Source organism: Staurois parvus, unplaced genomic scaffold (assembly GCF_062004578.1).
Source record: "Staurois parvus isolate SC_StPar_1 unplaced genomic scaffold, SC_StPar_1.0 ptg000416l, whole genome shotgun sequence".
Taxonomy (NCBI): domain Eukaryota; kingdom Metazoa; phylum Chordata; class Amphibia; order Anura; family Ranidae; genus Staurois; species Staurois parvus.
This window is the reverse complement of record NW_028318212.1, coordinates 106,516-129,935: the sequence shown is the minus strand read 5'-3', so window position 1 is coordinate 129,935 and position 23,420 is coordinate 106,516. Positions and strand designations below refer to the sequence as shown.

At 41.9% G+C, this 23,420-nt stretch overlaps 1 protein-coding gene across 1 annotated transcript in view; it reads right to left on the bottom strand.

Moving 5' to 3' along the window:
* The window catches only part of LOC149454796 (zinc finger FYVE domain-containing protein 26-like), a gene marked incomplete at both ends in the record, with an annotated part of 198,750 nt that overhangs the window by 97,035 nt on the left and 78,295 nt on the right, over positions 1-23,420 (bottom strand). The window contains one exon of the mRNA XM_089687070.1: positions 19,262-19,426. Within this exon, the coding sequence (XP_089543196.1) occupies positions 19,262-19,426 (165 nt within the window). The remainder of the gene's footprint in view (positions 1-19,261; positions 19,427-23,420) is intronic.

The following is a 23,420-nucleotide window of genomic DNA, read 5'->3' as shown; positions in this document are numbered from 1 at the left end:
TGGATTACCAAATTACCAGTCCACCATTCCCCTTTGCTCTGCACAACACTTCATGGCCTATTCTTGGTCTCTTATTTGCCCGTATAAATGTAATAATCGTTTTAATTATCGTAAAGAATATTCCTGGAATGGAAATTGGGAGCATATGCAATTTATACAAAATCTTTGGAAGTATAACCACCTTAACCAAATTTATTCGTCCAATCCAAGAGGCACCTTTTGTTAATCTTCTTAACTCCTCGTTTATTTTATTTATCAAGATGATATAATTTAAATCGGTATAAACCTTTTGCTGAGGAAGACAATTTTATTCCAAGATATCCTAATCCACTTTTTCCTCCATGAGAAAGGGAACTCCTTTTGTAGATTTTTCTTTTCTATTACTGAGAGATTGACATTTAAAATTTCTGATTTTACAGGATTTAACTTCAAAGTTTGATATCCCCCCATATTGTTTTAATACTTTAATTAAATTGGGTAATGTTATTCTAGTGTTTGTGATATAGGACAACATATGTAGTCTACATCCCCCAGATGAAGTTACGTTTTCCCTGTAGCGCAACGCGTTGGGGAGGGGCAGCGACGTCACCATGCATCTGACTACATCCCTCAGACGAAGCCATGTTTTCCCTGTGGCGCAACGCGTTGGGGAGGGGCAGTGACGTCACCACGCATCTGACCATCAACATGGCAAGTACTGAAGATGTGTGTCAACACACCCACGAGGCTGATCCTCACCGCATTCAGCGGTTAATTGTATTACAAGCGCATTTTAAATAGAATAATGTGAGTGCATTATGGGAGCACATTAAAGGCTGTTTTTATACATCTTGGATAAGGCACCATATTTTCATTCCTTTCTTTCATGGGTTATACGAGGATATATAGAGAATTGGAGTAAGGAGTGGTTTCAAGGAGGGAGAAACCCTTACACCTATACAGGCTTAGAGGAGCTGCAGGATCCCAGAAACACAACTACAAGCTGCTTGGAAGGAGAGTATATTGTTAATTACATTCTCTGCTGAACTTTACTCACAACTCTTGCACTATTTGCACACTGGACTAAATGAACTAAATATTTTTTAATTATTTTGATTGATTATATATCACAATTGGATTTATATATTTTTTATATTTCTTTATTTATATGGGAATTTTTTTTGGTGTTATATTGTGTGATTACAATTTAACCCGTTAAGGTGATGCAATTTGCGACTTGCCATTATTTTTACACAACACATTATTGAATTGGTACACCTAATATGCACTTTTCATTGGAATGATAGTATTTAGTTATTATTTACTAATTATTTTCCATTTAGCACACATTATATGAGGGTGAGCAAGGAAACCAGCGACCTAATACAATAATTATTAACTCCAGTGGCTCACAAGTTAATATACTTGTTTGTAAGAAACGAGGCATGGACAAATAACCTTTTCATCCAAATGTTAAAACTGTATGCAACCCAGCAATGCTAGTAACTGCTGGGTTCTCATTTACATCCCCAAATGGGAACAATACCCATTATAGCAGTGCCTCTCAACCTTACGGATCTATACAGGACCAGAATAAATGGCTCTTACATGGTATCCACAACACAGACTTCACACAGATTTGTCTAAACATTACATGTCCATTTAACAATAAATGTACACAGTTGGGCAATTCAGATTGCACTGCAACAAAATTACAAAAATTATGGCGGAAACTACAGTCAATATTACTATATTCCAGATCCAGAGCTAAATAGTACCCTTTATAGTACAAATTGCTCATAATTCTCAATATATAGAAATATTGGTTACCTGGGATTCCGTGTTCTTGTATCTAGTTTTGTAGGAGCAGGAATACATCCATACGTAGAGGGTTATATTTTATATGCGGAGATAAAGTGTATCCCTGGATTCCCATAAATGATACAGGTGCATGTTATATTAGGATGTTATTACCTACCTTGGCTGTTCACAAAGATACAGTGCGACCAGGTCAAAGTCCAGATTACCCTTTACTGTTAAAAAAAAGCTGTTCACTGAAATGGCATGGGCATGGTTCCCTTCCTGGACAGGATGGGGAATTGAAGCAATGAAAAGAATAAATAATTACACTAGAAGTTTAGAGGAGAACCTTACTACCACTGATATAGGCTTTTTAAATGAAGAAAATAGTTCAGTTTATCAAAAAAAGTATTAGAGCATAGATTAACGCCAAATTATCTCACTGTTGCACAAGGTGGTATGTGTAAGGTTATTCACACTGACTGTTGTATATACATTTCTGATAATGAGGACATTATTAAAAGGCCATCTTGCTAAAATAAGATCTACAGAATAAAGCCAGAGATACTGCTAAAGATGAATGGAACCCCTTTAAGGGATTAGGAGTTTCTTGTGACTTTACATGGTGTAGCAACATGCTTACATTGTGATGTTTCTATTTCTCATACTTGTTATTTACTTCCTCAGACTATGCCTCTGTGTGATTAGCCACTGTACCAGCAGATGGTCTACCATCCCTGATAAACCCATCATTCTGAGGAAACTGGGAGAAAGCTGAAGAGGATGCCATCTCTCTGCACCAATGTAGCAGGAGCTGCCAGCAATCGGTTGAATGTAACGTGGAGAAGAACGGTGTTAAACAAAAAGGCAGGAAATTACATTGACTTTCACTGTATTGTTCATTTAAGCACAAGAGACTTCATCTTGCTTGCAATATTGAAATGTACCCTGTGCCCTTTACTTAAGACACAAACAATAGAACTAGTCTCTCTCTCTCTCCTTGAGGTGTTAGTTTTGCAACTGTTAGGCATAGTCTATGACATATGAAATGTGACCAGGCATGCAGAACTTGTATCACCAGACGCCTGGGACATGTAGTTCTGGGAGTCGGGCAGGTAGATTTTTAATTTTTTTTTTCAACCTTTAGCCCTACAAGCAGCAGGGCTCACCTGTCAGGTGGAAGCATTCGGGAGGCAGCGCTGTCGCCCGATTGCTTCCACACAGCCTACGGTGCCAGACTCCGCCCCCCTTGTGTGAACCTTCTCCCGCTCGCCGAGTGTCCCGGGCTCCGCTTGCACATCCCAGAGCCCGGGACTGGCTCAGTGTGCGTCGGCATCTAGATGGAAGGAAGGAGAGTGAACACGTCCGCTCCCCTGCCTTTCTTTTCCTGACCTGGAAGTGACGTTTGACGTCACTTCCAGGTCCCCATTCACAGATTGATGTACACTGAATTACGTTCAGGGGAGCACAGGGGAGACCTTCAGGGCAAAAAGTAAAAGCACACGCCGGGGTGCCTATGCATGAAAACGACGAGTGCAATACACGTTTCATATCGCCGAGGAGTGCTGAAGTTTGTCACCATTTCAAGAGTGCACGCATATTTAAGGTTTGACATGTTGGATATCCATTTACTCGGGGCAACCTCATCTTTTATATTTTACTGAAAAATAGGGCAATTTATTGCTTTTTTGTGCCCTAAAATTAATTTTGCATATCTTTTACTGACATTTTGCATTTCCTAGACCTTTGCTATAATATCATGCAACATAAAAAATTGGAACTACCACAATTTTTTTCTATAGTGTCTCGGATTTCAGAAAATATATAATGTTTGGGGGTTTTGTGTAATCTTCAAGCCTAAAATTGTTTTTTTAAATGTGCAAAAAACACAAATACGGCTCTGGCAGCAAAAGGGATAAAGGATAAGCCAGACACTCCCCTTACCTGACTAGCACCCAATCGGTGCTCATTACACTGCAAGGTCTCTCTCCTCCCTGCTCATTCCCGGGTGCGTGGCTGGAACAGGCAGGGAGGGGAGGAGGAGATAAACAGCGCAATGGTAAAATTAAACATTTAAGTCACCATAGAGCCCCTTTTGTTTTTAAAAGTCACAGACATCCCCATTGATTTGCAACCAGTTTTGGCTGCATGAACAGTTTGGGACAGAATGTAGTATCTTGGTCAATGGGCTTGCCTCTCTTTCCAGTTCCGGTTATGACTAACAATCAAGAGAGTGAGGAGGGGCTTCCTTCCCTCTATAAATGGTGCAACGTTTTGATGCCAGGCACACCCGACATCATGGATGACGAAACGCGTAGATAGTTGGAGCATATGACATCACGCACCGGAACGCGGCGACCATCTTGTTGGTTGGAAACAAACCACCAATGGATATGGTGACATGCGGTTGTTTAGGAGTTATGCTGTACATGTTTTATAGCAGTTGAAACATTAAAATTTTTCAAAATACTACAATATGAGCATTCCTTTAGGCTACCATTCAAATCCAGTTTGGAAATGTTGAACTCCTAATGGGAGTGTTGACTGCCACTTTAAACAAGCTGTTAGCAGCTTGCTCTCTGTTCACACTGCTCTCAAAAAAACTGAAGCCTGTGTGAAACAGGTCTTCATTAGATGGTAATTGATTGGCATTCAGAGTGCTTTAAAAAAGTTTGTCACATGCCACATTTTGAAGAAAGTGTAAACTATGCCTAAAAATAAATTGCTGACTTTTTTTGGGATACAGCTCAACCATTTGCAATTTTATATATAGTACAAGTTGGTATTAAATACTGTTACATATAAATGGACATATATTCTCTGGTCTCACCCAGTTCTTCAAGACTCGAGAATTCAGCATACAAATTCTTGAAGCTCATCCTAATCTTAAAACCAATACAGCATGAATAGTATCTAAGAAGTACACCATTTACATATTGCAAATAGTAGATTTGGAATATATAAATTCCAGAACCCAGAAGAGGTGATGCTGCATCCACAAGGGATGGGAAACTGCTTTGTGTCATCATCCGGGATCCGCCCCTAAAAGCAACATTAACCACTTGAGCTCCTGAGGATTTACCCCCCTTAATGACCAGGCCTTTTTTTGCTGTTTGGCGTTGCACTAATTCAAATGATAATTGCGCGGTCATGCAATGCTGTACCCAAACGAAATTTACGTCCTTTTTTTCAAACAAATAGAGCTTTCTTTTGGTGGTATTTGATCACCTGTGCGCTTTTTATTTTTCGCGCTATAAACAAAAAAAAAAACACGAAAATTTTGAAAAAAAATTTTTCTTCTTTCAGCTATAAAAAATATATCGTAAACGCAAAGTTAGTCATAAATTTAAGCCAAAATGTATTCTGCTACATGTTTTTGGTAAAAAAAATCCCGTGCATTAGCGGGCAAATTGGCGCTATCTGGGAGGGGCGCTAACACTATCGGAAGTCACCAGTGACACTAATACAGTGATCATTAAAATCTGTTCACTGTAATCAATGACACTGGTGACAGGGCAGTGAAGGGGTTAACTCGGGGGGGGGCGATCAAGGGTTTAGACAGGATTACTGGTGTATTAGCGGGCAATCTGGCGCTATCTGGGAGGGGCGCTAACACTATCGGAAGTCGCCAGCGACACTGATACAGTGATCAGTAAAAATCGGTTCACTGATCAATGATACTGGTGACAGAGCAGTGAAGGGGTTAACTGGGGAGGGGGATTAAGTGGTTAAATGGGATTACTGGTGTACTGGCGGGCAAACTGGCGCTATCTGGGAGGGGCGCTAACACTATCGGAAGTCGCCAGCGACACCGATACAGTGATCAGTAAAAATCGGTTCACTGATCAATGACACTGGTGACAGGGCAGTGAAGGGGTTAACTGGGGGGGAGGGAGATCAGTGGGTTAAATGTGTCCTAGAGTGTTCTAACTGTGGGTATGTGCTGTTTTACTCACAATTTGTATGTCTTCTTCTCTGTCTGGAACGGAATGTGTCCAGGCAGAGAAGAATGACATCATATCCTGTCCTGTGTAAATGTCAACACAGGACAGGATAGGACAGGGAGCGATCATCTGATTTCAGCCAGATATCACTGGCTGAAATCGAATGATTGATCCCTCTGGGATCAAATGGCGTCACCCGTGGGTCGGCCCGCGAAAACGTCGGGAGCGCGGAGCCCGTTTTAAAACGTGCTTTTGTGCCCCAGTGCCACCCTGCACACGTATATATGCAGTGGCAGGGCGGCAAGTGGTTAATAGAGCCCCAAAAATGCAGCTGGGTGCCAAAAGATCATGGAGCCCACCAGAATCAAGCCCAGGAGATGAAAGAGGTGCAAGGGATCAGCTAATTCCTTCCCCCGGTTTTCATGACTATGCAGGATGGCACCACTGGTATGTGTTCTGCAAGATGGTGCATGAGCCCTGAGGAGGTGAGGAGGAATGACAGCACATCAGCATTATTAGCAACTATTAGGAGCTCAATACAGGGACTCGGCCAAGACCGTATTTTATATTAGGGACATGCTGTTAGGGACAGGGCTGTGCATATAAACCCTGATGAAAGAGGACATCAGTCCCTTCCACCAAGCTGAGGAAACAACCCTCTAAAAAGGTATGATTGAGGCCTTCTCTCATTATCTACCCAACATCTGTACTTATTTGCTGCCCCTTTTCAACACCTTTCATAGGTGCCCCCTACTTTTTTGATCAGAGGATGGATATGTATACTTTGTGGCTACATTTAAACTGGACTGGTATGAAAAAGGTTGTAATACAACTTAAGCTAAGAATTATATACAATGCAAGTAATGTACTATTTGGAATATGAATTAGTATGTTGGTTGCTCCCGAAGAAGCAAGCGAGACCAAATAAAAACACCTGAACATATGGGATTCCTGCAATATTGATGTATACTACATGTAATGGTTGTATCCATTTATATGTATTTAACATTGCTATATAATGTATGTACTATAGAATGTAAGTGCTATATAATGTACTTTATGTATTTACAGTATGTAATACCATCTTGTACTAGATATAAAGTTGTAAATGTTAGTACATATTGTGGTAGCCTTGGGCAGTGTCAAGAAGGGGTTAATGGTAGGAGGGCAGGTATTTCCTTTATAGCCCTGCTTATTAATCAGGTGAACATAGAGAGGTGGTTGGTTAGTGTCTTGTAATAAAATAGAACTTATTTGGAAGTGCAGAGCTGAAGTTACACTATGCAGAGCTCAGTAAGGAGAGTTCTGAGAGCTGATTAGAGGACAGGGACACACACCCTCCACACAGCTCACAGGAACAAAGCTGAGGCTGTCAAAATGCCAGAGGTCCCTCCCTGTCACCATTTTTCTCTTGGTGCCATAAGTGAGTCAAGCTGATAGCAGAATGATGAGGCAACAGACAGAAATTACACTTAGTGCTCTTAGTTGAGACAAGTGTACAATATAGAGGGATATGCTTTGTTTATAATTTATGTCTAAGGTTTACAATAAACTTTACTGTTGTGCTTCCCAGCTGCTTATAATCTCCTACCATTCTACCACAAGTAATGATAGAAAGAGACACTGTATAATTCCAAGTCACAGCTATTCTAATAGGCTATTTAAAAATAAAGACTTTCAGAGCAACTCAAGTATTTGGAAAGAAAAGAGATGTCCAGTGGCTGCCAATACTTATCAGGTTCAATATATCAACTTGAAATTCAGGAAAACAAATAACTGCATAACATGCTATGTAAAAATCTTTCTATCAGACTGAACCTGAATGTAAACCTTACCCCAAATCCTTTGCATGGAGCTCATTAAAAGGAAACCAGGTCAAAAGGAATTCTGAGACATTCTGCCTACAGGGTAAATGGACACTGGCAAACAAAAAAGCTGTTTGTAAGGCAGGTTTAACCCCTTCTGCTACCATAATGCTTCAGACACATGCAAAGGCAGTAGCAATTGTGATCATAAGAGTGGGGCCTATATCCCAAAAAATGGATTTTAAAGTAAGTCAAAACGCTAGTATCCTCAAACATTTATTAGGGACACAGGGTCATAAGGAATTCTGAGAGGACTGGGATGTTCCAAAGCAGTCAGAGATGGCCAACACAGGAAACAAAACATTAATATGCTCAAACAAAGCAAGTTGGGGGCCAGCTCAAAGAGCCACCTTATGGACTTTATGTCTGAAACTGGGATCTACCTGGTTATCTTGGGAGAATGTGTGAACAGAATATCAGGTGGTAGCCTTGGTAATCTGGAAACAGATGACTAATACAGAAAAGCTCAAGAGGCACTTACCAGCCTAGTCATGTGTGTCTTGACAGTTAATGGTGGAACCTTGCACTTAAGCCTATAGGACTGAATGATGAGGTTTCTAAGCCACTTAGAAATCATGGAATGAGAGCCAGGTTGTTCTTTATAGAGACCCTCAAGAGCACTGAAGAGAAATTTAGTCAGCCTGAAAAACTACACTGTGTTCACAATTAGGCAAGTTGTATTTTTGAGGATTAATTTCATTATTGAACTACAGTGATTCCGGTCAATCCAAAATGTTAATAAACCTCAAACCTGAATATTTAAGAAAGTAAAAGTGAGGTTTTGGCTTTCTTAGGAGAATATCTATGTGCGCACAATTATTGGGCAAATATTAGTGTGCAGAACTATTATGGAACTAAATGAAAGTTCCCATGTCACTTGTTTATTTTCTTCTGTTAAACTGAGAATAATAAGCAACTCGAAATTTACAAATAAACATTTGACTTAAAAAAAAAAAAATATATATATATATATCATTGACCAATATAGCCACCCTTTTTTTCAATAACAGTCATGAGCCTTCCATTCATGAAGTCTGTCAGTTTCTTACTCTGTTGATGCTCAAACTTTGTGCAGCAGCAACCACAGCCTCCCAGACACTGTTCAGAGAGATGTACTGTTTTTCTTCACCATGAATCTCCCATTTAAGAAGGGCCCACAAGTTCTCAAAAGGGTTTAGGTCAGGTGAGGAAGGAGGCTATGTCATTAGTCCATCATTTAGGCCTGACAAAGGAGCAAGCATGCTCCAAACACACGCCATCTTGGAAACTCGGTCCATGCAATGACATCGTTCCTGCGAGCCTCCCTGCGCCCCTCTGCTATTCCCCAAACCCTGGACATCACCGGAGCGGTGGAAAAACACCCAGAGTGCTGCCAAAGGACCTGATGCTCCCACTGGACCTCCATCACTTGACATACCTACCTGTTACCAACCTATGTGAGTGCAATTTTACCATTTAATCTTCCCAATTTTAACCTTCTTAGGGTGGCGCTGCCATCTCTCTTCTCTACATGGAGTACGTTAATGCATGCGCTGGAGCACTGTCCTGCATAAATATGTTCTTCTTGAAAGATGCAGATTTTTACTGCAACACTGCTTGAAGAAAGTGTCTTCTAAAAACTGGCAGTAGGTTTGGGAGTTGATTTTGAGCCCATCTTCAACCAGAAAAGGTCCAACTAGCTCATCTTTGAGAATACCAGCCTATACCAGTAACCCACCTCCACCTTGCTGGTGTCTGAGTTGAAGTGGAGCTCTGTGCCAGTTACAGATCCAGCTACAAGCCCATTCATCTGGTCCATCAACAATCACTCTCATCAGTCCACAAAATCTTTGGGGAAAAAAAAAAAAATCTGTCTTCAGATATTTCTTGGCCCAGTCCTGATGTTTCAACTGATGTGTCCTGTCCAGTGGTGGTCAGGTTTCAGCCTCTTACCTTGGCCATGTCTCTCAGCACTGAACACCTTGTACTTCTGGGCACTCCACACAGGTTGCAGTTCTGGAATAATACAGCACTGGAGGATAATGGGTTCCTGGTAGCTTTACGTGTGATTCTTCTTAAAAGTTTTGCAGTTAATCTGTGTCTTTCCTCAACATGTTTCTTGCGACCCTGTTGACTATTTGTAACAAAATGTTTGATGGTTCTCGGATCACACCCCAATATCTTAGAGATTTGAATAGTGCTGCAACCCTTTGAAAGACTTTTACAATTTTTGACTTTTCACTCAGTTAAATATCTTTTTTGGCCCATTTTGCCTGAGAAAAAGATGCCGCCTAATAATTATGCAAACTGTGGCCTTTTGCTTGCCTCTATCCGGCCCTTGGGGTACTATTCCTCCCACTGACACCAACAAAGAGGCACCATTTCTTCCACTAGCACAAACTATGGGGCATTTTTCCTTCCACTGGGGCACAAATCCTCCCACTGACAAACAGTTCAGTACTATTCCTCCAACTAATAGCAAGGAGGGGGGCACTATTCCCCCAACTCATACCAAAGATGGGGCACTATTCCTCTCCCTGCCACCAAAGATGGGGCACTGTGCCTCCCACTAATACCAATGATGGGGCACTATTCCTCCCCCTGACACCAATGATGGGGCACTATTCCTCCCCCTGACACCAATGATGGCGCACTATTCCTCCCCCTGACACCAATGATGGCGCACTATTCCTCCCCCTGACACCAATGATGGGGCACTATTCCTCCCACTAATACCAATGATGGGGCACTATTCCTCCCACTAATACCAATGATGGGGCACTATTCCTCCCACTAATACCAATGATGGGGCACTATTCAACTAATACCAATGACTTGACACTATTTCTCCTTCCACTGACTACAAGAACTGTGTCTTTTTTTTTCTTTTTTAACTCTTACTGAAGCTGGGACATTTTCTACTCCTACTGGGGACTCTGGCCCTCCTAAAGTTTAATAAACAGTAAACTGGCCCTTTGTTTAGAAAGATTGGAGAACCTTGATATAAGGTGTTGATCTCCTTCGGACACATTTTCCCTCAATATACAAATACACATCTCCTGATATGCCTAAATCCAACAAGCTGTTTATACAGCTTACAGTTGGACAATATGCATAAAAATTATGATCTGGTCAAAATACTCTAATTGTACACACAGTGTATGTGGCTGACAGACAGACTCAAACAGCTCACAGCACATTCAAACAATGGAGGGGAATCTCCAGTCTGGTGTTTGCCCCCTACGGTGACCCTATAGGGTTTCTGCTGAAATTAAAAAAAAAAAAAAAAACCTGTCAGCAAGTTTTTAAAAAGTGTGTTTCATATCACTTTAAGGGATTCTAGATTTGAAAAAAATCAGGTGCAGATAACGCTGTATCCAGACTCAAGTGCTACTGTCTGCTCTACTGCTGCTAGACTATTTTGCACCCTAGGCAAGACCAGCTACTTGCGCTCCCCCCCCCCCCCAAAAAAAAAAAAACAAAAAAAAAAAACAGCCACTTTAAAAGCAAAACCTGAAACTACTAATATTCTTTTAATTTGTAAAAATAAGTGTCACAAGATGCCACCAGAACAAATATGAACGACAAAATCAGTGTCACGGACAGACTGTATCTGACAGTTGCAGTGAGTGGAGGATGATGGTTCCACACTGACAGATCTCAGGCTGGAATTCAGCAGGCAATGGGGGGGGGGGGGGGTGTGAGCAATCCCACACAGTGACAGTTCTGACACAACACAGCACCGACACAAATCAGGAGGCCCAGCAGGCACTAGAAAAGCAGGCTGTGGGATTGTGATGTCAATCACTGACACACTGCACATGTGATGGGTGTCTGGCCAGCCGGGTCACGCTCACACAGACACAACAATGAGTCAGACATTACCTTCATCCACAGGTGCAGCTCTGCATCTGCTGATGAATAAAAGAGAAGGGCTGGAACTCTATAGTGATCAGCAGCTGCGAGACAGCTTGCAGTAAGGAACAGAATCTGAGAGGAACACTGGAAGGAGCGGCAGCTCAGCTGCTACACTGGCCCCAGACACCTGACATCTTCCTCTATCCTTTCTTCCTCCACTCTGCTGCCCCTCCTCTCAGCTGAAGGATCATTTATGACGTGGTGGCGTCCCACACAGAGAAAGTGCCAGCCTGTGCGATGCTCAGGCGCCCCTAGGTGACAGTGCATCCTAGGCAGCTGCCTAGTTTGCCTAGTGGAAGTACCAGCCCTGGCTACTGTGGTGGATTGATCAGCTAAGCATGCGCTCAAAGGCTGCGAGTTAGAAAAGGCGGGGCACTGGTAAACACATTGAACAGCAATGTTGCCATACACCCTGTTCCAAATTATTATGCAAATGATATTTTTCTCATTTACATAAATAATGGATATAAATAACAGTCAGCATAATTCTCATGTTATAAACTATAAGAGTAAAATTCAAATTTTATTGAATCAACCTCCTGATAACAGTATTTTTTTAAAAAAATAAAAAAACTTACAATGCACTGTTCCAAATTACTACGCACAGTACGTTTCAAAACACTTTATAGGTTGTAAAGAACTGAAAATTGCCATTTGTTGTGTTTGCAGCATATTTACTGAAATCAAAAGCCATTTCAATCAAACTTAACAACATTTTAACTTTTTAAACATTTTAACAGGTCACGTTACATTTTAACATAGGTCCCCTTATTTGATAGCAGCTTCACAAGTCTTGCGTCCATTGAACTTGTGAGTTTTTGGACAGTTTCTGCTTGAATTTGTTTGCTAGATGTCAGAATAGCCTCCAAGAGCTGCTGTTTGGATGTAAACTGCCTCCCGCCCTCATAGATCTTTTGCTTGAGGATGCTCCAAAGGTTCTCAATAGGATTGAGGTCAGGGGAGGATGGAGGTCACAACATGACTCTCTCTTCTTTTATCCACATAGCAGCCATTGATGCAGAGGTATTTGCAGCATGAGATGGTGCATTGTCATGCATGAAGATGATTTTATTACAGAAAGCATAGTTCTTCCTTCTATACCAGGAAAGAAAGTGGTCAGTCATAAACTCCACATACTTTGCAGAGGTCATCTTTACACCTTTGGGGACCCTAAAGGGGCCGACCAGCTCTGTTCCCATGATTCCGGCCCAAAACATGACTCCACCACCGCCTTGCTAATGTCGCAGCCTTATTGGAACAGGGTGGCCGTCCACCAACCATCCACTACTCTATCCATCTGGACCATCCAGGGCTGCACGGCATTCATCAGTAAACAGGACTGTTTGAAAATGAGTCTTCATGTATTTTTCTGCCCAATGCAGTCGTTTCTGCTTGTGAACATTGGTTAGTGGTGGCCGAATAGAAGGTTTATGCACAGTTGCAAGACTCTGGAGGACTCTACACCTTGATGTCCGTGGGACTCCAGAGGCACCAGCAGCTTCAAATATCTGTTTGCTGCTATGTAATGGTATTTTAGCAGCTGCTCTCTTGATCCGATGCATGGATCTGGCAGAAATCTTCCTCAATGTGCCTTTATCTGCACGAACCAGTCTGTGCTCTGAATCAGCCACAAATCTCTTAATAGTGCGATGATCGCGCTTAAGTTTTCGTGAAATATCTAATGTTTTCATACCTCGTCCAAAGCATTGAACTATTTCACTCTTTTTGGCAGCAGAGAGATCCTTTTTCTTCCCCATATTGCTTGAAAATATGGGGAAGTGTGTCAAAGCATCATTCTCCAGAGTATTAGCCCACAAGGGGAAGAGGAGAAAGAGGAAAAAAAAAAAAAACACATGATAGGCTGCAAAAAATGGGTCTAGATGAACATCACTTCTGTCAAGGGAGCAAGCCCTCCTATCAACGCTGCCTGATTTCGACACAGACCAAAAAGGGCATTTTGTGCAACTGTCTGTTGGTGGCTGGGGTTTCCATATAATGCAATTGGAAATAAATGACCACGTTTTCAGAAAGTGCACACATTTTAAATCACATGATAAACATGTTTGCTGAGGACCACAAATCAAAGAGCGTCACGCTAAAATGCTTACCTACTTACAACTCAGAACCAGCAAACAATTCATGGTGAATCTGCAATCCTATTATTGTACTATGTTTCCATGTTATTGTTTGCCATCTGTCTTTTCTTCTCTACAGCATGGGGGCCAGCACAGTGGTTAAGTGGTTAGGACTTCCATCTAGCAGCACTAATGTGGGTTCAAATCCCCTCCATGGTACTACCAATATCAAACCTATTAAGCACATAAAAAAAATGGCTTTGGCTCAACATCTCAGACCCCAAATATTTGAAATATCAAGAGAAAAATATCATGTGTGATTAAACTATTGATAGAGATCATTGACCGCAACAATGAACTTTTATTGATTAAAATAACACACAAACACCACACTTTGAATGACAATTGCGCGGTCATACAACATTGTACCCAAACTAAAATTTTATCATTTTCGTCATACTACTAGAGCTTTCTTTTGGTGGTATTTAATCACCGCTGGGGTTTTTTTTTTTGATAAACAAAAAAGACAGAAAATTAAAAAAAAAAAAAAAAAAAAACAAAAAAAAAAAAACACGTTTTTCTTTGTTTCTGGTATAAAAGTTTGCAAAAAAATAATTGTTCTTCATAAATTTAGGTCAAAATGTATTCTACATGTCTTTGGTAGAAATAACCCAAATTAGTATTTATTATTTAGTCTGTAGGAAAGTTATAGAGTTCACAAACTATGGGATATATCTGAAAATTGATCAATCCTGAAGTACTGACGGCCAATCTAATTTCTTGAGGTCCAAGAATGTCAGAACAGTACAGATATCCCCCAAATGACCTCTTTTTGCAAAGTAGACAGTCCGACATATTTCATAACAGGCATGGCGAGTTTTTTGAAGTTGTAATTTATTTGTCATAATTGTTTGGAAATGAGGAAATAAAAAGAAATTTAAAAAATGATTTTCACCGGGTTTTTTTGTTTTTGTTTTTTTTTACATACGGTCACCAGTGCAGTACAGCATTATCATAACTGGAATGGCGGTACGAAAAAAGAAAATAAATAAATAAATTATTTATTTCACTATGACCAAAGTTGTATAATGTTACCATAGTAACATTGTACTACTTTGGGGAAGAGATCAGTATTTTTTTTTTTTTTTTTTTTACACAATTTGCTTATAGCAAAGAATTACTTTGCTATAAGCAAGCATTTACCTGAATGAAATCGATTCACTCAGGACTTTTTTTTTCTTAACTGTGATTTGGCCACAGCTAATCACATGACACGGTTGGGCTGTGATAGGCCCAGCTTGTGCATGTGATCCCTGTGACCATTCACACCTAGCCACACTTGTATACAATGGATGGCATGAAAGGAAGCCATCCATTGTATACAACTATCATGTGACCTGCTGTGATTGGTCACAGCAGGTCACATGGTACCAGCAACTGGGCAGGTAAACAGATCTGTCATTGGCCGTGTCCGAGGTACACAGCCGGTGACAGATCGCGCTGCTGCGTGGCTCTGCGGAAAGGCACACTGCGCATGCCTGAAAGGACGCCATATGGCGTCCACCCGGAGGGACAAGGTGTTTTGCTGGCCGCCATCTGGCTATAGGCGGGAACCTGTTAAAATAACACACAAAACACCATTACATAAACCCAATATTAATAGAATGTTCTGGGTCAGAGGTAGTAAACCCTGGATCCAATGAATCAAGTGTCATCCATACAGTATGCTTCATTAATAATCACACTCTAAAACTCACAATCCAAAAAAGTCTGCAAGTTTCCATATCTTTGCATGCGCACTTGTCCCGTGGTGGCCATCTTGAGTCCTTAACACCTTTCCGTCTGGCCTGTAGCAGATGGGCAGCCGGGTGGGACAAACATATGACGTCCTGTCAAAACGAGCCATGCAGCAACATGATCTGTCACCGGACACAGCCGATGACATATCACTACACCAGCCTGTTGCCAGTGTCATGTGACCGCTGTGACCAATCACAACAGATCACATGTCAATTGTATATAATGGATGGCTTCCTGTCATGCCATCCATTGTATACAATTATGTTAGCTGTGACTGGTGAAGGCAGTCACAGGATACAAACAAGGCCAATCACAGCCCATCTGTATCATGTGATCAGCTTTGCCCAATCACAGCTAATCACAACAAAAGACTGAATGAATCAGTTTCATTCAGTAACAATGATTGCAAATATCAATGAAATACCGTATTTTGCGCTCCATAAGACGCACCTAGGTTTTAGAGGTGGAAAACTAGAAAAAAATATTCTGAACCAATGGACTGCGGACACAGCACAGGAGAGGACCAGAGTCCGCGGACACAGCACAGGAGAGGACCAGAGTCCGCGGACACAGCACAGGAGAGGACCAGAGTCCGCGGACACAGCACAGGAGAGGACCAGAGTCCGCGGACACAGCACAGGAGAGGACCAGAGTCCGCGGACACAGCACAGGAGAGGACCAGAGTCCGCGGACACAGCACAGGAGAGGACCAGAGTCCGCGGACACAGCACAGGAGAGGACCAGAGTCCGCGGACACAGCACAGGAGAGGACCAGAGTCCGCGGACACAGCACAGGAGAGGACCAGAGTCCGCGGACACAGCACAGGAGAGGACCATAGTCCGCGGACACAGCACAGCAGAGGACCATAGTCCGCGGACACAGCACAGGAGAGGACCAGAGACTGCGGACCCAGCACAGGAGAGGACCAGAGACTGCGGACACAGCACAGGAGAGGACCAGAGACTGCGGACACAGCACAGGAGAGGACCAGAGACTGCGGACACAGCACAGGAGAGGACCAGAGACTGCGGACACAGCACAGGAGAGGACCAGAGACTGCGGACACAGGACAGGAGAGGACCAGAGACTGCGGACACAGCACAGGAGAGGACCAGAGACTGCGGACACAATACAGGGGATGACCAGAGACTGCGGACATACTACATCATATAAAGTCGCAACAGGGCCCCTCCACCCAGAATATCAAATGATCTGACACTATACATCAAGGAAAAGGACTACAACTCCCAGCATGTCATTTTTAACTTACAGAAGGCAGGCTATAGAAGGCAGGGGGCGCACTGAGCTCCGAGGACAGGCCACACCAGCAGATAGGACAGGACTGCAGAGCAGGGAGCGCACTATGGACACATACCAGGAAAGGGGAGGAGCTGTAAGGACAGGCCACACCTGCAGATCGGACTGCAGAGCAGGGAGCGCAGTACATAGACATGCCAGGAGTGGGGAGGAGCTCCGAGGACAGGCCACACCTGCAGGGCGGACCGGACTGCAGAGCAAGCTGGCTGGGTTCAGAGAGGGGACTGCCTGCTATGAAGAGCTGCGGGGACAGCCCGCTGAGAGAGGGGATAAGGTAGGGTGAACTTCAGTGACAGCCTGCAGTGGGAGGGGACAGGCTGCAGTGGGATGGGACAGCCGCTGGCCCTAACAAGGCGGCGGTGACAGGTGGAGGACTGGTCAGTATTCGCTCCATAAGACGCAGAGACATTTTCCCCCATATTTTTGGGGGGAAAAAGCGCGTCTTATGGAGCGAAAAATACGGTACATTGGCATTAGCATTCATAATGTGTTAAAAAAAAATAAAAAATCCTGATCACTTGCCCAGAGTGTACTATGAGTATACCAAGAGTATGCCCAGAGTTACTATGGTAACATTGTATTGCTTTGGTCACAGTGTGCTGAAAAATAAAACCGTAAAAAAAAAAAGAAAAAATTTAATAAAAAAAAAAAGAAAAAATTTAATAAAAAAAAAAAAAACATTTGAAAAGAAAAATACAAATTCAATTATTTTCACCAAAGAAATATAGAATACATTTTAACCTAAATTTATGAAGAAATGTTATTTGCAAAATGTTATAACAAATTAACAAAAGTGTGTTTTTTTTTTTTTCAAAAGTTTCAGGTGTTTTTTGTTTTATATAGCAAAAAAAAAAGTCAGTGGTGATTAAATACCACCAAAAGAAAGCTCAATTTGTGTGAAACAAAAACGATAAAAAAATGTTATATGGGTACAGTGTTGAATGACCGCACAATTGTCATTCACAGTGCGACAGCCCTGAAAGCTGAAAATTGGCCTGGGCAGGAAGGGGGTATAAGTGCCTGGTACTGAAGTGGTTAAATAGCTAGATGGACTCAAACTTGTTTTCGGTCTCTGAAGCAGCTGGGGGGGGGGGGGGTCCGGTGCAACCGGTCAGGCGGAGTCATTGGTCGCACCTGGATCTATGTGCCAATGTACCAAGGACTGATAAGTATACTTTTCTCTCACACTTTGACAAGAGGAACTATACTCTGAATTCATTAAATAAAGGGTGGTCATCCTCACTGCACTATCGATGAGATACGTGCTTGTTTTTTGCACCTGCATGATCGATGTCTATTTGAACGGGAGCAAATACAGCTCCAACTGACCTTATGTATGGAGGAAGGTATCTGTCTACACATATGTAAGTGGATCCACATCCATAGGCAGTCTTTATATCCCATTTTCCTCCTCTGGATTATATTCAGCTGCTCCTTTCCTGACTGAATCACTATTACCATACACATTAATTAAGGATGGCTTTAATGCAAATGATTCAGTGAAACTACTACTTGGGAATTTCTATGTCCACCAGTTCATTCCTTGAAATTTATTACATCTGGGATCCTCATGGTTTATCCAGTATACCTTCACACAACAAGAACGGACAAGGGGGAGATACATCAATACAGAAGCTGCATTTTTTAATGGCCACTCTTTTTAATATATATATATATATATATATATATATATATATATATATTTCTTTACTCTCCGTCTGTCCCTCTTCTCTGAGAGCTCTCAGTCTAATTAATAATATAGCTATAGAGTGTGATTATTGAGAGAAGAAGACGAAGACAGAGAAGAAGACAGAGAAGAAGACAGAGAAGAAGACAGAGAAGAAGACTGAGAAGAAGACTGAGAAGAAGACTGAGAAGAAGACTGAGAAGAAGACTGAGAAGAAGACTGAGAAGAAGACTGAGAAGAAGACTGAGAAGAAGACAAAGAAGAAGACAAATTATTACAGTCAGTTATTATATTTGACATTAAAAAGTATTGCAGTTGCAACAATGTATCTATTTGTATCTGAAAAAACCATCTGTATCCGAAATGGACACAAATAGATACAATGTTGCAACCGCAATACTTCTTAATGTCAAATATAATAGCGGGGCTCTCTTCAGGTACAGAAGTAATTAAATGCCGGCCGTAGGCGGGAAGAAAAAAATCGGCCGATTTTTTTTACTGTTGGTGGTAATGTCGGTCTATTGAACAACCGATTTTTTGTTTTTTTGTTAAAAAAAACAGCCGGTTTTCTCCCCGTCTATGGCCTGCATTAGTGCCAGTTCACATGCACTATATTGCCAAAAGTATTGGGACAAATCACTGAATTCAGGTGTTCCAATCACCTCCATGGCCACAGCTGTATAAAATCAAGCACTTAGGCATGCAGACTGCTTCTACAAACATTTGTGAAAGAATGGGTCGCTCTCAGGAGCTCAGTGAATTGAAGCGTGGTACCGTGATAGGTTGCCACCTGCACAATAAGTCCATCTGTGAAATGCCTGAGTATGCCTGTTTATTATGATATAAACCTGAACTTCTCGTAAATATTTAGCATAATTTAAAAAAATGAAACATACTGTATCATTATGAAGTCTGAGCAACAGTGATTTAGCAGACTCTATACTCTGGAGATGGGTCCATCCCAGTAGAACAAGAAGTCGTCTCAAAGGTTTTAACTCATTTGATAGCAGCTCACCAAGAATGGAAAAGTCTTCTCCTTTTAGAAGAGTCAAGGCAGTAAGCTGAAAAAAGAAAAATAATTCTGAACAGGGATCTCTAATAAACAGTTCATATGCAATACAGAAACCAGAATTGATTTTTTACGCATACTATTGTTTATTTACATGTTTCCCTGGATAGCACAAATGCAAAATCACAATGAAAAGCAAGCAGGAGTACCCAGTACACATGGTCTTAGATGCACTTTCAGTGCAGTCAGGCTGGCATTTCTTACGTTATATTATCAGACAGCTATCAACGCATACAGTTGCAAGAAAAAGTATGTGAACCCCTTGGGATTACATGGAGTTTTGCATGAATTGGGCATAAAATGTGCTCTGAACGTCATCTAAGTCACAACAATAGAAGAACACAGTCTGCTGAACATAATACTACACAAACATTAGATGTTGCCATGGTTTAATTGCACATAACATGTAAACATTCACAGTGCAGGGAGGAAAAAGTATGTGAGGCCCTAGCTTAATGACTTCTCCCAGAGCTAATTGGAGCCAGGAGTGAGCCAACCTTGACTCCAATCAGTGTGATGATATTGGATGTGTTGCTGACAGCTGTCCTGCCCTTAAAAAACACACACCTGTTTTGGGTTTACTGGTTTCAAGAAGCACTGTCTGATGTGAACCATGCCTCGCAGAAAAGAGCTCTCAGAAGACCTACGATCAAGAATTGTTGACTTGCATGAAGCTGGAAAGGGTTACAAAAGTATCTCCAAAAGCCTTGATGTTCATGTGTCCACGGTAAGACAGGCTGTCTACAAATGGAGAAAGTTTAGCACTGTTGCTACTCTCCCTAGGCGTGGTCATCCTGTAAAAATGACTGCAAGAGCAGAATGCTGCATGAGGTAAAGAAGAATCCCAGAGTGTCAGCTAAAGACCTACAGAAATCTATGGCACATGCGATGTGTGGAGAAAAAAAAGGCACAGCACACAAACATCAAAACCTCATCCCCACTGTAAAACATGGCGGAGGGAGCATCATGGTTTGGGGCTGCTTTGCTGCCTCAGGGCCTGGACGGATTGTTGTCATTGATGGGAAAATTAATTCCAGAGTTTATCAAGACATTTTGCAGGAAAACGTACGACCATCTGTCTGCCAACTGAAGCTCCGCAGAGGATGGGTGATGCAACAGGACAATGACCGAAAGCATACAAGTAATTCAACAAAATGGCTGCAACAGCACAGAATACGCCTTCTGGAGTGGCCCAGTCAGAGTCCTGACCTCAACCCGATTGAAATGCTGTGGCATGACCTTAAGAGAGCGATTCACACCAGACATCCCAAGAATATTGCTACACTGAAACAGTTTTGTGAAGAGGAGTGGTCCAAAATTACTCCAGATCGTTGTGCGGGTCTAATCTGCAACTACAGGAAACGTTTGGTTGAGGTTCTTGCTGCCAAAAGGAGGGTCAACCAGTTATTAAGTCCAAAGGTTCACATATTTTTTCCTCCCTGTACTGTGAATGTTTACATGTTATGTGCAATGAAACCATGGCAACATCTAATGTTTGTGTAGTATTATATTCAGCAGACTGTGTTCTTCTATTGTTGTGACGTAGATGACGTTCAGAGCACATTTTATGCCCAATTCATGCAAAACTCCACGTAATCCCAAGGGGTTCACATACTTTTTCTTGCAACTGTAGGCTCTGACTTGCAGCAGCTTTAAAAGCACAGTGTAAGATGCTTAAAATGTGCATTGGAATTAGAGTACTGTATGCAATTTCAGCATAGCATAACATTTTGTATAGACCCTATACAAAACTGTGAAAGACAGGAGGCAAGGCTGGAGTCCAGCATTAACATCCTCCCACCAACACTACGCAGATGTGCAGCAGTAAAGAGAGTGAAGCTTTAACAGCCAACCATACACATCCATGGACAGCCGAGGTTTCATTGCTGAGAGCACACTCACCTCGTGCTCCCAACACAGTGAACAAGCTGTCAAAGTCCTGCTGGTGAGTTAAGAACCCTCTAAGGCCCTGTCTAGCTCTCCTAGAGTAACTGCCTGTCTCTTAGAATTTCCTCCATGCTCTTGAGACTGTGCTGGGAGACACAGCAAACCTTCTGGCAATGGCATGTATTGATGTGCCATCCTGGAGGAGTTGGAGAAGTTAATTTAGGGCTATTATTAGAGATGCTACGTTACGGATATTGGTGCCTATACTGAGTATTTTCACAGGTACTCATAATTGTGAAAATGCTTTCAATACCCGAAACAGATACTCTGCGGTGCGATTTGCATCCATACAAAATGCATGGGGGCAAGTTGCATTGCAAATAGTAGCATGTGATTTGAAAAGGAATGCGGTGCGGGAAACCTCCCATGCTATCACAACGAAAAACTGCTTCTCAGGTCTGGGGGATTTTAAATCCCCTAGGTGCCCTCTTCTCCTTGCAGCAGGCCATACAGCTTTTGACTGGTCAGCACAGACCAATCAGAAGCCATCTAGCCCGTACGGTCATCCCTGCAAGAAGAGTAGAGAAAGCCGTGGGAATTTAAAATTTCCAGACTTGTGGAGCAGCATTTAGTTGTGCAACAGCATGGGATCAGTGCAGGGAGATTTCCCGCAACAACTACTGTGTACGATTATGCTATGACAAGGCTGGGTTCACACAGAAGTGGTGGGAAAAATCGCTCGTGGTTTGGAGAGGAATTGCACTGCATTCAAATCGCATGCTATTCTTTGAAATGTGATTTGTGCCCATTCATTCACCACAAAGTATCGATACTCATACTCGCCGGTAAAAAAAAAAAAAAAAAAGTGGCATTGGTGCATCCCTAGTTTTTATCACAGTACTACTAGTCTTTAAGCATTTTGGTATTTGAGTACATATAACTTATACATTTATAACTTTATTGTGTGGAACATCATTTAGAGACTTGATTTTGTTTAAAGGGTTACTAAACCCACAATAATACAATCAGACTGCATATGTAGTAAAGTATGCTGGTTATACTCACTGTGGAACCTAAGGGGTTAAACCTCTGCACTGTGTAAAAAGGCTATTTGATCCTTACTTCTCTGATCCTTCCCTTCTTCCACAGTCCCCAATTCATCTGCTGATGGTATAGAGCCAGAGCTAGCACTCTGCTCCGTTTGGTGTGTATTGCTACAGTTTTTATTTTTGTGGAGACTGCATGTGATCAGCACAGGGCCAATCCACACTGTCCAGAGGGTCAGGAGTCATGCTGCCTCATAGGCCAGTCAGAGGAGAATGGAAACTCCTCCTACAAGCTTTAACCTGTGCTCAGCAGGACACTGATAGAAGTCACAAAACTGTTATATACTGCTGATGAAAAAAGTTATTTAGCAGTTTGCATTTACTAAAATAACTGCAATTTTATGTTCTGTGTACTGTGGAAAAATGGGATATAGTGATGCACGGTCCTGGATTTAGTAACAATTTAAGCTCAGTACATTGTATATTTGGAACCACACGTCTGGGCAATATCCAGGTTATTGCTTGTTCCTGCAATTCATCCTTTATAACCCATAGAATGAGGAATTCCGTGTGCTAATCTCCAAACTTTTTCTATAGGAAATCAGCCCCCTTTCTTTTAAACTGAGAGAAGCATATAAAGATTGCAACTAACTACACTCAAATTGTTTAGCAGATTGACAAACATAAGATATTGGTAAAGAAGGTATTGCAGTCAGAATTTTGTCTTGACAAAATTGTTAACCCCTAATACCGGTGCCGCCCCAGCTCCTCCCAGGGATTTCAGATGCTGGGAAGCAGGCATTTCGGGCATGTGATGCCATGATTGGTTGTCACAGCGATCAAATGATCAGAAATCTCCAGATTGCAAGTAGCAATCAGGAGCTTTCCATTATCCACTGGTAACTGTGCCGGGCGCACACAGGGCACATTGTTTACATTTTGGTACGCATATATGAGGCCTCTCAGTGTCAAGGCCCATCTGCCAAGAGGCTGCATATGTGTGTATGGCGGGGGTAAATAGGTTATCATATTGTGGAAGGTGTTGCTTTTTAA